Source organism: Oncorhynchus keta, unplaced genomic scaffold (assembly GCF_023373465.1).
Source record: "Oncorhynchus keta strain PuntledgeMale-10-30-2019 unplaced genomic scaffold, Oket_V2 Un_contig_22234_pilon_pilon, whole genome shotgun sequence".
Lineage (NCBI taxonomy): Eukaryota > Metazoa > Chordata > Actinopteri > Salmoniformes > Salmonidae > Oncorhynchus > Oncorhynchus keta.
In genome coordinates, this window is record NW_026282815.1 from 1 (window position 1) to 13,909 (window position 13,909).

General features: G+C 45.2%; 1 protein-coding gene and 1 pseudogene across 1 annotated transcript; one reads left to right on the plus strand and one right to left on the minus strand.

Moving 5' to 3' along the window:
* Positions 1-6,933: 6,933 nt before the first annotated feature.
* On the minus strand, positions 6,934-9,733 carry LOC127921376 (carbohydrate sulfotransferase 7-like; annotated as a pseudogene).
* A 1,610-nt stretch (positions 9,734-11,343) lies between these two features.
* LOC127921377 (uncharacterized) lies at positions 11,344-12,864 on the plus strand. The gene has a single exon (XM_052505087.1). The coding sequence runs from the start codon at positions 11,344-11,346 to the stop codon at positions 12,862-12,864; it is 1,521 nt and encodes a 506-aa protein (XP_052361047.1).
* Positions 12,865-13,909: the final 1,045 nt, after the last annotated feature.

The following is a 13,909-nucleotide window of genomic DNA, read 5'->3' on the forward strand; positions in this document are numbered from 1 at the left end:
TGTTGTGTTGCTACCATGCTGTGTTGTCATGTGTTGCTGCCATGCTATGTTGTGTTGTCATGTTGTGTTGCTACCATGCTGTGTTGTCATGTGTTGCTACCATGCTGTGTTTGTCATGTGTTGCTACCATGCTGTGTTGTCATGTTGTGTTGCTACCATGCTGTGTTGTCATGTGTTGCTGCCATGCTATGTTGTCATGTGTTTGCCAAAATGCTATGTCATGTGTTGCTGCCATGCTGTGTTGTCATGTGTTGCTACCATATGTTGCTGTATGTGTCTGCTCTTTATGTAGTGTTGTGTTGTCATGTGTTGCTACCATGCTGTGTTGTCATGTGTTGCTGCCATGCTGTGTTGTCATGTGTTGCTACTCTTTATGCTAGTGTTGTGTTGTCATGTGTTGCTGCCATGCTGTGTTGTCATGTGTTGATGCTGTGTTATCTATGTTGCTCATGTGTTGTCATGTGTTGCTACCATGCTGTGTTGTCATGTGTTGCTGCCATGCTATGTTGTCATGTGTTACTACCATGCTATGTTGCTGTCATGTTGTCATGTGTTGCTACCATGCTATGTTGTCATGTGTTGCTACCATGCATGTTGTGTGTTGCTACCATGCTATGTTGTCAGGTGTTCTTTATGTAGTGTTGTGTTGTCATGTGTTGCTACCATGCTATGTTGTCATGTGTTGCTGCCATGCTATGTTGTCATGTGTTGCTACCATGCTATGTTGTCATGTGTTGCTACCATGCTATGTTGTCATGTGTTGCTACCATGCTATGTTGTCATGTGTTGCTACCATGCTGTGTTGTCATGTGTTGCTACCATGCTGTGTTGTCATGTGTTGCTACCATGCTATGTTGTCATGTTGCTGCCATGCTATGTTATCGGTGTTGCTGCCATGCTATGTTGTCATGTGTTGCTACCTTCTTAACAGCACTATCATCAAGGCAGGTCCTACGGGCCCTGGTTTCTACCTTCTTAACAAACACTATCAACAAGGCGAGGTCCTGTTCAGTCATGTGGTCAGGTGCCACAAATAGAGGGACTCTGTAACAGGGCAGCACGGTTGGCCCTTGGACGTACACAGAGAGCTAACATTAATGACATGCATGTCAATCTCTCTTGGCTCAATGCGGAGGGAGAGATTGACTTCATCACTTCATTGTATTTGTGAGAGGTATTGACATGTTGAAAGTACTGAGCTGTCTGTTTGAACTATTGGCACACAGCTCAGACACCCCATACACACCCTCACAAGACATGCCACCAGAGGTCTCTTCACAGTCCCTAAGCCCAGAACAGACTATGGGAGGCTCCCAGTACTACATAGAGCCATGACTACATGGAACTCTATTCCACAGTACTACATAGAGCCATGACTACATGGAACTCTATTCCACAGTACTACATAGAGTCCGATGACTACATGGAACTCTATTCCACAGTACTACATAGAGCCATGACTACATGGAACTCTATTCCACAGTACTACATAGAGCCATGACTACATGGAACTCTATTCCACAGTACTACCTTAGAGCCATGACTACATGAACTCTATTCCACATCAGGTAACTGATGCAGCAGTAGAATCAGATTTTAAAAAACAGATACCAGTACACCTTGTGGAACAGCGGGGACTGGGAAGAGACACACACACAACAACATACGCACTATCCACACACACAATAACATACGCACTATCACACACAATAACATCGCACACTATCCACACACACAATAACATACGCACTATCCACACACACAATAACATACGCACTATCCACACACACAATAACATACGCACTCATCACACACACACAATAACATACGCACTATCCACACACACAATAACATACGCACTATCCACACACACAATAACATACGCACTATACACACACACAATAACATACGCACTATACCACACACACAATAACATACGCACTATCCACACACACAATAACATACGCACTATACACACACACAATAACATACGCACTATCACACACACACAATAACATACGCACTATCCACACACACAATAACATACGCACTATCCACACACACAATAACATACGCACTATCCACACACACAATAACATACGCACTATACACACACACAATAACATACGCACTATACACACACACATAACATACGCACTATCCACACACACAATAACATACGCACTATACACACACACAATAACATACGCACTATCCACACACACAATAACATACGCACTATCCACACACACATAACATACGCACTATCCACACACACAATAACATACGCACTATCCACACACACAATAACATACGCACTATACACACACACAATAACATACGCACCATACACACACAATAACATACCACTATACACACAATAACATACGCACTATACACACACACAATAACATACGCACTATACACACACACAATAACATACGCACTATACACACACACAATAACATACGCACTATACACACACACAATAACATACGCACTATCCACACACACAATAACATACGCACTATACACACACACAATAACATACGCACTATCCACACACACAATAACATACGCACTATCCACACACACAATAACATACGCACTATACACACACACATAACATACGCACTATCCACACACACAATAACATACGCATCTATCCACACACACAATAACATACACACTATACATACACAATAACATACGCACTATACACACACACTATAACATACGCACTATCCACACACACAATAACATACGCACTATCCACACACACAATAACATACGCACTATCCAAACATGTACACATGGATTTTGTGTTATAGATAAGTGATAGTAGTAGAGTAGAGGCCTGAGGGCACACACTTAATATGTTGTGAAATCTGTTATGAATGTATTCTAATGTTTTTAACATGTATAACTGCCTTAATGTTGCTGGAGCCCAGGAAGAGTAGCTGCTGCCTTGGCAGGAACTAATGGGGATCCATAATAAACCCCAGGAAGAGTAGCCGCTGCCTTGGCAGGAACTAATGGGGATCCCTAATAAACCCCAGGAAGAGTAGCTGCTGACTTGACAGGAACTAATGGTGATCCATAATAAACCCCAGGAAGAGTAGCCGCTGCCTTGGCAGGAACTAATGGGGATCCCTAATAAACCCCAGGAAGAGTAGCTGCTGACTTGACAGGAACTAATGGTGATCCATAATAAACCCCAGGAAGAGTAGCCGCTGCCTTGGCAGGAACTAATGGGGATCCATAATAAACCCCAGGAAGAGTAGCTGCTGCATTGGCAGGAACTAATGGGGATCCATAATAAACCCCAGGAAGAGTAGCTGCTGCCTTGGCAGGAACTAATGGGGATCCATAATAAACCCCAGGAAGAGTAGCTGCTGCCTTGGCAGGAACTAATGGGGATCCATAATAAACCCCAGGAAGAGTAGCTGCTGCCTTGGCAGGAACTAATGGGGATCCATAATGAACCTCAGGAAGAGTAGCTGCTGCCTTGGCAGAGTCGACACACAGTTGACCCATATAGTGGCCTTCAGAAAGTATTCATACCCCTTGACTTATTCCACATTTTCTTGTTACAGCCTGAATTCAAAATGGATTAAATGTTTCTCACCCATTTACACACAATACCCCATAATGACATCACAATACCCCATACTGACATCACAATACCCCATAATGACATCACTAATACCCCATACTGACGTCACAATACCCCATACTGACATCACAATACCCCTATACTGACGTCACAATACCCCATAATGACATCACAATACCCCATACTGACGTCACAATGCCCCATAATGACATCCACAATACCCCATAATGACATCACAATACCCCATACTGACGTCACAATACCCCATACTGACGCCACAATACCCCATACTGACGTCACAATACCTCATAATGACGTCACAATACCCCATAATGGCGTCACAATACCCCATAATGGCGTCACAATACCCTCATAATGACGTCACAATACCCCATAATGACGCCACAATACCCCATACTGACGCCACAATACCTCATACTGACGTCACAATACCCCATACTGACGTCGCAATACCCCATACTGACGCTACAATACCCCATACTGACGTCACAATACCCCATAATGGCGTCACAATACCCCATAATGACGTCACAATACTCCCATAATGACGCCACAATACCCCATAATGACGTCACAATACCCCATAATGACGTCACAATACCCCATAATGACGTCACAATACCTCATAATGACGCTCACAATACCCCATACTGACGCCACAATACCTCATAATGACAAAGTGAAAACATGTTTTTAGAAATGTTTGCTAATTTATTGAGAATGAAAAACAGAACTCTCTCATTTTCATAAGTATTCACAGCCCTGAGTCAATACCCTGAGTTAGAATGTTAGAATCACCTTTGGCAGCGATTACAGCTGTGAGTCTCTAAGAGCAATTACAGCTGTGAGTCTCTCTGGTCTCTAAGAGCGATTAGAGCTGCGAGTCTCTCTGGTCTCTAAGAGCGATTACAGCTGTGAGTCTCTGGGTCTCTAAGAGCGATTACAGCTGTGAGTCTCTCTGGTCTCTCAGAGCGATTACAGCTGTGAGTCTCTCTGGTCTCTCAGAGCGATTACAGCTGTGAGTCTCTGGGTCTCTAAGAGCGATTACAGCTGTGAGTCTCTGGGTCTCTAAGAGCGATTACAGCTGTGAGTCTCTCTGGTCTCTAAGAGCGATTACAGCTGTGAGTCTCTCTGGTCTCTAAGAGCGATTACAGCTGCGAGTCTCTCTGGTCTCTAAGAGCGATTAGAGCTGCGAGTCTCTCTGGTCTCTAAGAGCGATTACAGCTGCGAGTCTCTCTGGGTCTCTAAGAGCGATTACAGCTGTGAGTCTCTGGGTCTCTAAGAGCGATTACAGCTGTGAGTCTCTCTGGTCTCTAAGAGTGATTACAGCTGCGAGTCTCTGGTCTCTAAGAGCGATTACAGCTGTGAGTCTCTCTGGTCTCTAGAGCGATTACAGCTGTGAGTCTCTGGTCTCTAAGGCGATTACAGCTGTGAGTCTCTCTGGTCTCTAAGAGCGATTACAGCTGTGAGTCTCTCTGGTCTCTAAGAGCGATTACAGCTGTGAGTCTCTCTGGTCTCTAGAGCGATTACAGCTGTGAGTCTCTCTGGTCTCTGAGGAGCGATTACAGCTGTGAGTCTCTGGTCTCTAAGAGCGATTACAGCTGTGAGTCTCTCTAGTCTCTGAGCGATTACAGCTGTGAGTCTCTCTGGTCTCTGAGAGCGATTAGAGCTGTGAATTATTTTTTTTTTAAATGCTTCAATTTCTCAGTTCAAGTGCTTCAACTCCATTTTACCTTGAATTAGTCCTTTTGTAAGTCTTTCTTGGTAAGCCATTATTCAGGCTCTGTCAAGCCACATATCTGTTGATCATTGCTAAACACACATTTCCAAGCCGATGTAGCCCTTTCCTGCAGTCAAATGACCGAATGGCCTCATGGGTGGAATGTTATAAAATATTTTGTTGCAAACAGGATGCTTGTTTTGGAATATTTGTATTCTGTTTAGGTTTCCTTCTTTTCACTCTGTCAATTAGGTTAGTATTGTGGAGTAACTACAATGTTGTTTTAAAGTTACAATTGGCCTCATGGTGAAATCCTTCATCATCATCATCATCACATACCTACAAACCATCATCATCATCACATACCTACAAACCATTATCATCACAGGCCTACAAACCATTATCATCACATACCTACAAACCATCATCATCATCACAGGCCTACAAACCATCATCATCATCACAGGCCTACAAACCATCATCATCATCATCACAGGCCTACAAACCATCATCATCATCACAGGCCTACAAACCATCATCATCATCATCACAGGCCTACAAACCATCATCATCATCACAGGCCTACAAACCATCATCATCATCACAGGCCTACAAACCATCATCATCACATACCTACAAACCATCATCATCACATACCTACAAACCATCATCATCACATACCTACAAACCATCATCATCATCACAGGCCTACAAACCATCATCATCATCATCACAGGCCTACAAACCATCATCATCACAGGCCTACAAACCATCATCATCATCACAGGCCTACAAACCATCATCATCACATACCTACAAACCATCATCATCACATACCTACAAACCATCATCATCACATACCTACAAACCATCATCATCACATACCTACAAACCATCATCATCATCATCATCACAGGCCTACAAACCATCATCATCACATACCTACAAACCATCATCATCATCACATACCTACAAACCATCATCATCATCATCACAGGCCTACAAACCATCATCATCACATACCTACAAACCATCACCACCATCACAGGCCTACAAACCATCATCATCATCACATACCTACAAACCATCATCACAGGCCTACATACCTCCATCACCATCATCACAGGCCTCCATACCTCCATCACAGGCCTACATACCTCCATCACCACCATCACAGGCCTCCATACCTCCATCACCATCATCACAGGCCTCCCTACCTCCATCACCATCATCACAGGCCTCCATACCTCCATCACCATCATCACAGGCCTCCATACCTCCATCACAGGCCTACATACCTCCATCACAGGCCTACATACCTCCATCACAGGCCTACATACCTCCATCACCATCATCACAGGCCTACATACCTCAATCACCATCATCACAGACCTCCATACCTCCATCACCATCATCACAGGCTTACATACCTCCATCACCATCATCACAGGCCTACATACCTCCATCACCATCATCACAGGCCTACATACCTCCATCACCATCATCACAGGCCTCCATACCTCCATCACAGGCCTCCATACCTCCATCACAGGCCTACATACCTCCATCACAGGCCTACATACCTCCATCACCATCATCACAGGCCTACATACCTCCATCACCACTATCACTGGCCTACATACCTCCATCACAGGCCTACATACCTCAATCACCATCATCACAGGCCTACATACCTCCATCACCACCATCACAGGCCTACATACCTCCATCACAGGCCTACATACCTCCATCACCACCATCACAGGCCTACATGCCACCATCACAGGCCTACATACCACCATCACCACCATCACAGGCCTACATACCTCCATCACCACCATCACAGGCCTACATACCTCCATCACCATCATCACAGGCCTACATACCTCCATCACCATCATCACAGGCCTACATACCTCCATCACCATCATCACAGGCCTACATACCTCCATCACCATCATCACAGGCCTCACATACCTCCATCACCATCATCACAGGCCTACATACCTCCATCACCATCATCACAGGCCTACATACCTCCATCACCACCATCACAGGCCCTACATACCTCCATCACCATCATCACAGGCCTACATACCTCCATCACCATCATCACAGGCCTACATACCTCCATCACCACCATCACAGGCCTACATACCTCCATCACCATCATCACAGGCCTACATACCTCCATCACCATCATCACAGGCCTACATACCTCCATCACCATCATCACAGGCCTACATACCTCCATCACCATCATCACAGGCCTACATACCTCCATCACCATCATCACAGGCCTACATACCTCCATCACAGGCCTACATACCTCCATCACCACCATCACAGGCCTACATACCTCCATCACCATCATCACAGGCCTACATACCTCCATCACCACCATCACAGGCCTACATACCTCCATCACCATCATCACAGGCCTACATACCTCCATCACCATCATCACAGGCCTACATACCTCCATCACCACCATCACAGGCCTACATACCTCCATCACCATCATCACAGGCCTCCATACCTCCATCACAGGCCTACATACCTCCATCACAGGCCTACATACCTCCATCACCACCATCACTGGCCTACATACCTCAATCACCATCATCACAGGCCTACATACCTCCATCACCATCATCACAGGCCTACATACCTCCATCACCACCATCACAGGTCTACATACCACCATCACAGGCCTACATACCACCATCACCACCATCACAGGCCTACATACCTCCATCACCATCATCACAGGCCTACATACCTCCATCACCATCATCACAGGCCTACATACCTCCATCACCATCATCACAGGCCTACATACCTCCATCACCACCATCACAGGCCTACATACCTCCATACCTCCATCACAGGCCTACATACCTCCATCACAGGCTTACATACCTCCATCACCATCATCACAGGCCTACATACCTCCATCACAGGCTTACATACCTCCATCACCACCATCTTGATGCTGTAATGTCTATGTTTGATCCACACTGTTCTTCTGATAGCCCAGTTGTCTCATGACCTCACTGCAGTAGTCTTCCACTTGGGAGATCTGCTCAATGTTCAACCGCTCTCTCCATGCGAAGATGGCTTCCTTAGCGTCCCTGGACGATATTACAAACGGTTTGTCTGAGGAGTAACCGTGTCCGTGGGTCATGTTCAACACGAACTTATCCATGGCAGGAAAGGAGGAGAGTTTGGAGAAGCTGTAGAGTCTCCGGAGTTCCTCCATGGGGTGTAGAACCAAGTCCTCGTAGCGAATCTTGATGTAATTCCTCTTCACCCAGGGGCGCGTTCATCATGAGCATCATGTCGTTCAGCCAGTTGTCACATATTAGCTCCATTGCACTAGAGACATAATTCTCTGCCCGGTTCCCCCTGTTGTTGGGCACCAGTAGACGCTTGTATTTCTCCGTCTGTTTTTACTCCTCAGTACCTGTATGCTCTCCTTGACCAGAGCTTGTTTCGATTTCAGTCGTGAATTGTGAACTGCCCGCGGGTCTCTAAACAACTGAATGATCTGGAGATTTAAAGCGGGATCTCTCATTAACGGGACGAGTACACCGAGGTCCAGAACCCGCACACCTTTGATTACCACGACGCGGTACTTCTTGCACTCCTCTCCAACTCTTTGATATCTTTCCTTGGACACTTTCCACAGACGTCATCTTGGATTAATCCCACGTCGTTTCTCTTGTACGCCTCGCATAAAGGTTCCGAGCAGATCACTTTGTTCTTTCTCCATCCAAATATAAAAGACGTGGTGATATTTTGGCTCCCTGTGTAGAGTTTTAAAACGGAGAAGTCGCATCGTAATAACGCCTTCATCATATCACGCACGGCTCCTTGTAGACTGACTGCATCTCCTGGATAGAGAGCCTGCCATATATGCCACATGGGCTCGTAGAGGTAAAACACATCGGGGTGTTGATTGAATAACTCTCCTAAGAACGATGACCCCGTCCTCCATGTAGCATGTAAATAAACGTGTATTTTAGACTGGCTCCTGTTGACTACCGTCTCTTCCACGGTACCCGTAGTGTTGCTGAATTTGTCCCCGTTATTCCACACATCGAGGTCGGGGCACCTCGGCTGTTGCTTGCCATGTTTAATATGCCCTAATTTACTCCTGTAGTCCAGCATATACGGAATTAACAGAAGTAACACGGAATATGCTAGAATTAAAATGAAGTATTTCTTCTGTAGCCTCCTTTTCATTTCCCTCTCTCACAGATAGACAGGGCTGTTGTTGGGTTCGGTGCCGCTCTGTGAAGGCTGAGACCAGCAAGAAGAAAGAGATGAACAATAAATGACTTAGACACGCCCATTCAAATGATGACGTAAAAGCCCACGGTCACAGGTTCAAAATAAAAGCCCAGTTATATAGTTTCAGTCTAGTGTGCATTCATGTAGCCTTATTTTTATTTTATCTTTTAATTAAACGTTTTTTTTCCGAATCATATTTATGTATAGCTAGGCCTATATAGATGTTTCAATGTTAATTTAGAGTCTTATAGCAACGGGTCTGAATACATATGGAAAATAAGGTATTTCTGCTGGGTTTCTTCCAAAAACCTGTTTTCTTTTCGCTTTGTTAATATGAGATATCGTGTGTAGATTGATGAGGGAAAATGTCATTTAATCCATTTTAGAATAAGGCTGTAACAAAATGTGGGAAAAGTTGTATAGGCCATAATTGAAAATAAAAATGGGTTCTTAGCTTACTTGAAATAAATACATGTTAAATAAATGTTAAATAAAGGTTAAAAAATGTTTTTAAGTCACGTGGTCTGAATACTTTCCGAATGCCCTGTACTGGTGAAAAACACACATATCCCTGCAAAGGAAAAGCTGTTCTCCAACGAAAGCGACTGAAAACAGAGAAATAACTGTAGTTCAGTTTTTATTCTAACAATTTGTTGCCATGGTGAATAATCCAATAGCAATTGGTAGGACACATGAGAGAGTTTACCGGAATCTCTACATTGAAAATACTGTTGATCTAATGACATTTAGTGGGATTCTAAATTCAAATATAAGGGGCTTTTATACAACTTATATATTTTAAACACGCAATTTATAAACTGCACACACACCAAAACCCCTGTTGCTTTGACAAGAGTCAATAAATCACTAGTATCGATCAGGTCGTAGGTCTATGTGCTTTTGAAACTAACGCAACTGGGGGGACACATGGAAACTGGTTTATGGGTAATTCAAATGTCCTTTCATCTCGGCAAGGCCAAACGAGGAAATGATTTTTTAAATCACATTTTTCCTTTTGTCAATTTCAACGCCAGTAAATGGTCTAATGCAAAATGCTTTTATTTCCCACTTATCTCTAAATGTGAGTAGCGGACAAAATATAAAAACAACAAGATTGTTCTATTTCCATGTAATAATATGTTTTATTTCTCAGTTGGAAGATATTATATTGCCGAAAACAAAAATGCACTCATCCGTAGATAATGATCTTAGAAAATAACAAATCGGTTCCATTTCTCATTACTGGTGATGTGGGCTGGGCTAAATACATAGTCTTGTATCGTTGACCAAACGCATATCCTGTTCAAACCTAGCCTTCAAAATAAGAGTTGAGTGTGTGTTGTGCGACTTTGTGTGTGTGTTAAAAAATACATACTTGTGTTCTTTCTAGAGCATATAGCGAATACTTAAGTCAACTATCATTTATCAAGTGCGATTCCAAAAATAATAAGACGAAAAGGCAAGTTTGTACTAAGTTTACTAGAAGTTTTATAAGCGTAGGACTGGTCTGGAAAACGTAGGGAGGTCTGGAAAACGTAGGGAGGTCTGGAAAACGTAGGGAGGTCTGGAAAACACAGCAGGCATGTGAGCATCCTTTTTACTATTTGGTTCTCTTCTCCAGGGAGGCTATCCCATAACACCTTGCATTGGCGAAAATGTGAGACCGAAGTCCGCGCCCAGGACAAAATGGATGCGGTCCAAACACTTTAAAAAGACACCCTCGTCCACTACCCGTCCACCTTCCCTCGTCCACTTTCCCTCGTCCACTTACTCCTCGTCCACTTACTCGCTACTTATCTCGCCCACTTACCTCGTCCACTTACTCTGTCCACTTATCCTCGTCCACTTACCCTCGTCCACCTACCGTCGCCCACTTACCCTCGTCCACTTACCCTCGTCCACTTACCTCGTCCACTTTCCCTCGCCCACTTACCTCGTCCACTTATCCTCCGTCCACTTACCTCGTCCACTTATCCTCGTCCACTTACCCTCGCCCACTTACCTCGTCCACTTATCCTCGTCCACTTATCCTCGTCCACTTACCTCGTCCACTTACCTCGTCCACTTACCTCGTCCACTTACCTCGCCCACCTACCTCGTCCACTTACCTCGTCCACCTACCTCGTCCACCTACCCTCGTCCACCTACCCTCGTCCACCTACCTCGTCCACCTACCCTCGTCCACCTACCCTCGTCCACCTACCCTCGTCCACCTACCCTCGTCCACTTACCCTCGTCCACCTACCTCGTCCACTTACCCTCGCCCACTTACCTCGTCCACCTACCCTCGTCCACCTACCTCGTCCACCTACCTCGTCCACCTACCTCGTCCACCTACCGCTGTCCACCTACCCTCGTCCACCTACCCTCGTCCACTTACCCTCGTCCACCTACCGTCGTCCACTTACCTCGTCCACTTACCTCGTCCACTTACCTCGTCCACTTTCTCCTCGTCCACTTACCCTCGTCCACTTATCCTCGTCCACTTACCCTCGTCCACTTATCCTCGTCCACTTACCTCGTCCACTTACCCTCGTCCACTTATCCTCATCCACTTATCCTCGTCCACTTACCTCGTCCACTTACCCTCGTCCACTTACCCTCGTCCCACTTACCCTCGCCCACCTACCCTCGTCCACTTACCTCGTCCACCTACCTCGTCCACTTACCTCGTCCACCTACCTCGTCCACTTACCCTCGTCCACCTACCTCGTCCACTTACCCTCGTCCACTTACCCTCGTCCACCTACCTCGTCCACTTACCCTCGTCCACCTACCCTCGTCCACTTACCCTCGTCCACCTACCTCGTCCACTTACCCTCGTCCACCTACCCTCGTCCACTTACCCTCGTCCACTTACCTCTCGTCCACCTACCTCGGTCCACCTACCTCGTCCACCTACCTCGTCCACCTACCCTCGTCCACCTACCTCGTCCACCTACCTCGTCCACTTACCTCGTCCACCTACCCTCGTCCACTTACCTCGTCCACTTACTCCCTCGTCCACCTACCCCGTCCACCTACCTCGTCCACCTACCTCGGTCCACCTACCTCGTCCACCTACCGTCGCCCACCTACCTCGTCCACCTACCCTCGTCCACTTTCCTCGTCCACTTACCCTCGTCCACCTACCTCGTCCACCTACCCTTGGGGAATCCCCGCCGCCATCTTGGAGGGCGGTCCAGCCAAGCAAGGGAAGATTGCAACGTAAGCCCCTCACCCTTGTTTTCAGTCGGCTTTGCGAGTCTACAATTATGTTCACGCCGGGGCCTGAAACTCCCCATAAATCAACGAATGTACATCTGCTAAGAAAAGGCAGCAAAATCTTTAAATGAACAGTGTCAAGTGATAAAAACAATCAAGCATCCCAGAAAAGTGCTAAAAAAGGTTCATGAAATCAATCATTTCCTAGTAACAGATGACATTCATCTCTGAAACTCAGCTAGATAATACCTTAGATGATACAGTGGTAGTAATACAAGGTTATAACATCGACAGAAAATATAGAAATGCCAAAGGTGGAGGTGTTGCTGTTTATATTCAGAACCACATTCCTGTAAAGATTAGAGATGATCTCATGTTAAATACTGTTGAAGTAATATGGCTACAGGTTCATCTGCCTCCCCTAAAGCCCATTCTGGTGGGAAGCTGCTATAGACCACCAAGTGTTAACAGTCAGTATCTGGATAATATGTGTGAAATGCTTGATAATGTATGAGACATCAACAGAGAGGTATATTTTCTGGGTGATTTAAATATCGACTGGCTTTCATCAAGCTGCCCACTCAAGATAAAGCTTCAAACTCTAACTAGTGCCAGTAACCTGGTTCAGGTTATCAGTCAACCTACCAGGGTAGTTACAAACAGCACAGGAATGACATCATCAACATGTATTCATCACATCTTTACTAATGCTGCAGAAATCTGCTTTAAAGCAGTATCTAAATCCTTTGGATTTAGTAGCCAGTTACTAATAAGCACGCACCCAAAAAGAAATGTACTATAAAAACTGAAAACCCCACGGATTGATGAGGATTTGAACAGTTGCATGGTTGAGAGGGATGAGGTTAAAGGAATGGCTGGCTGCACAACCAACTGGCAAACGTACTGCAAACTGAGAAATCATGTGACTAAACTAAAACAAAAAGAAGAGAAAACGGCACTAAATGTCACCTGTTAAATGGGATACTTCACAGGCTGCAACTACTCATGGTTATATAGTGATGTTCAGTTGTCACCTGTTAAATGGGATACTT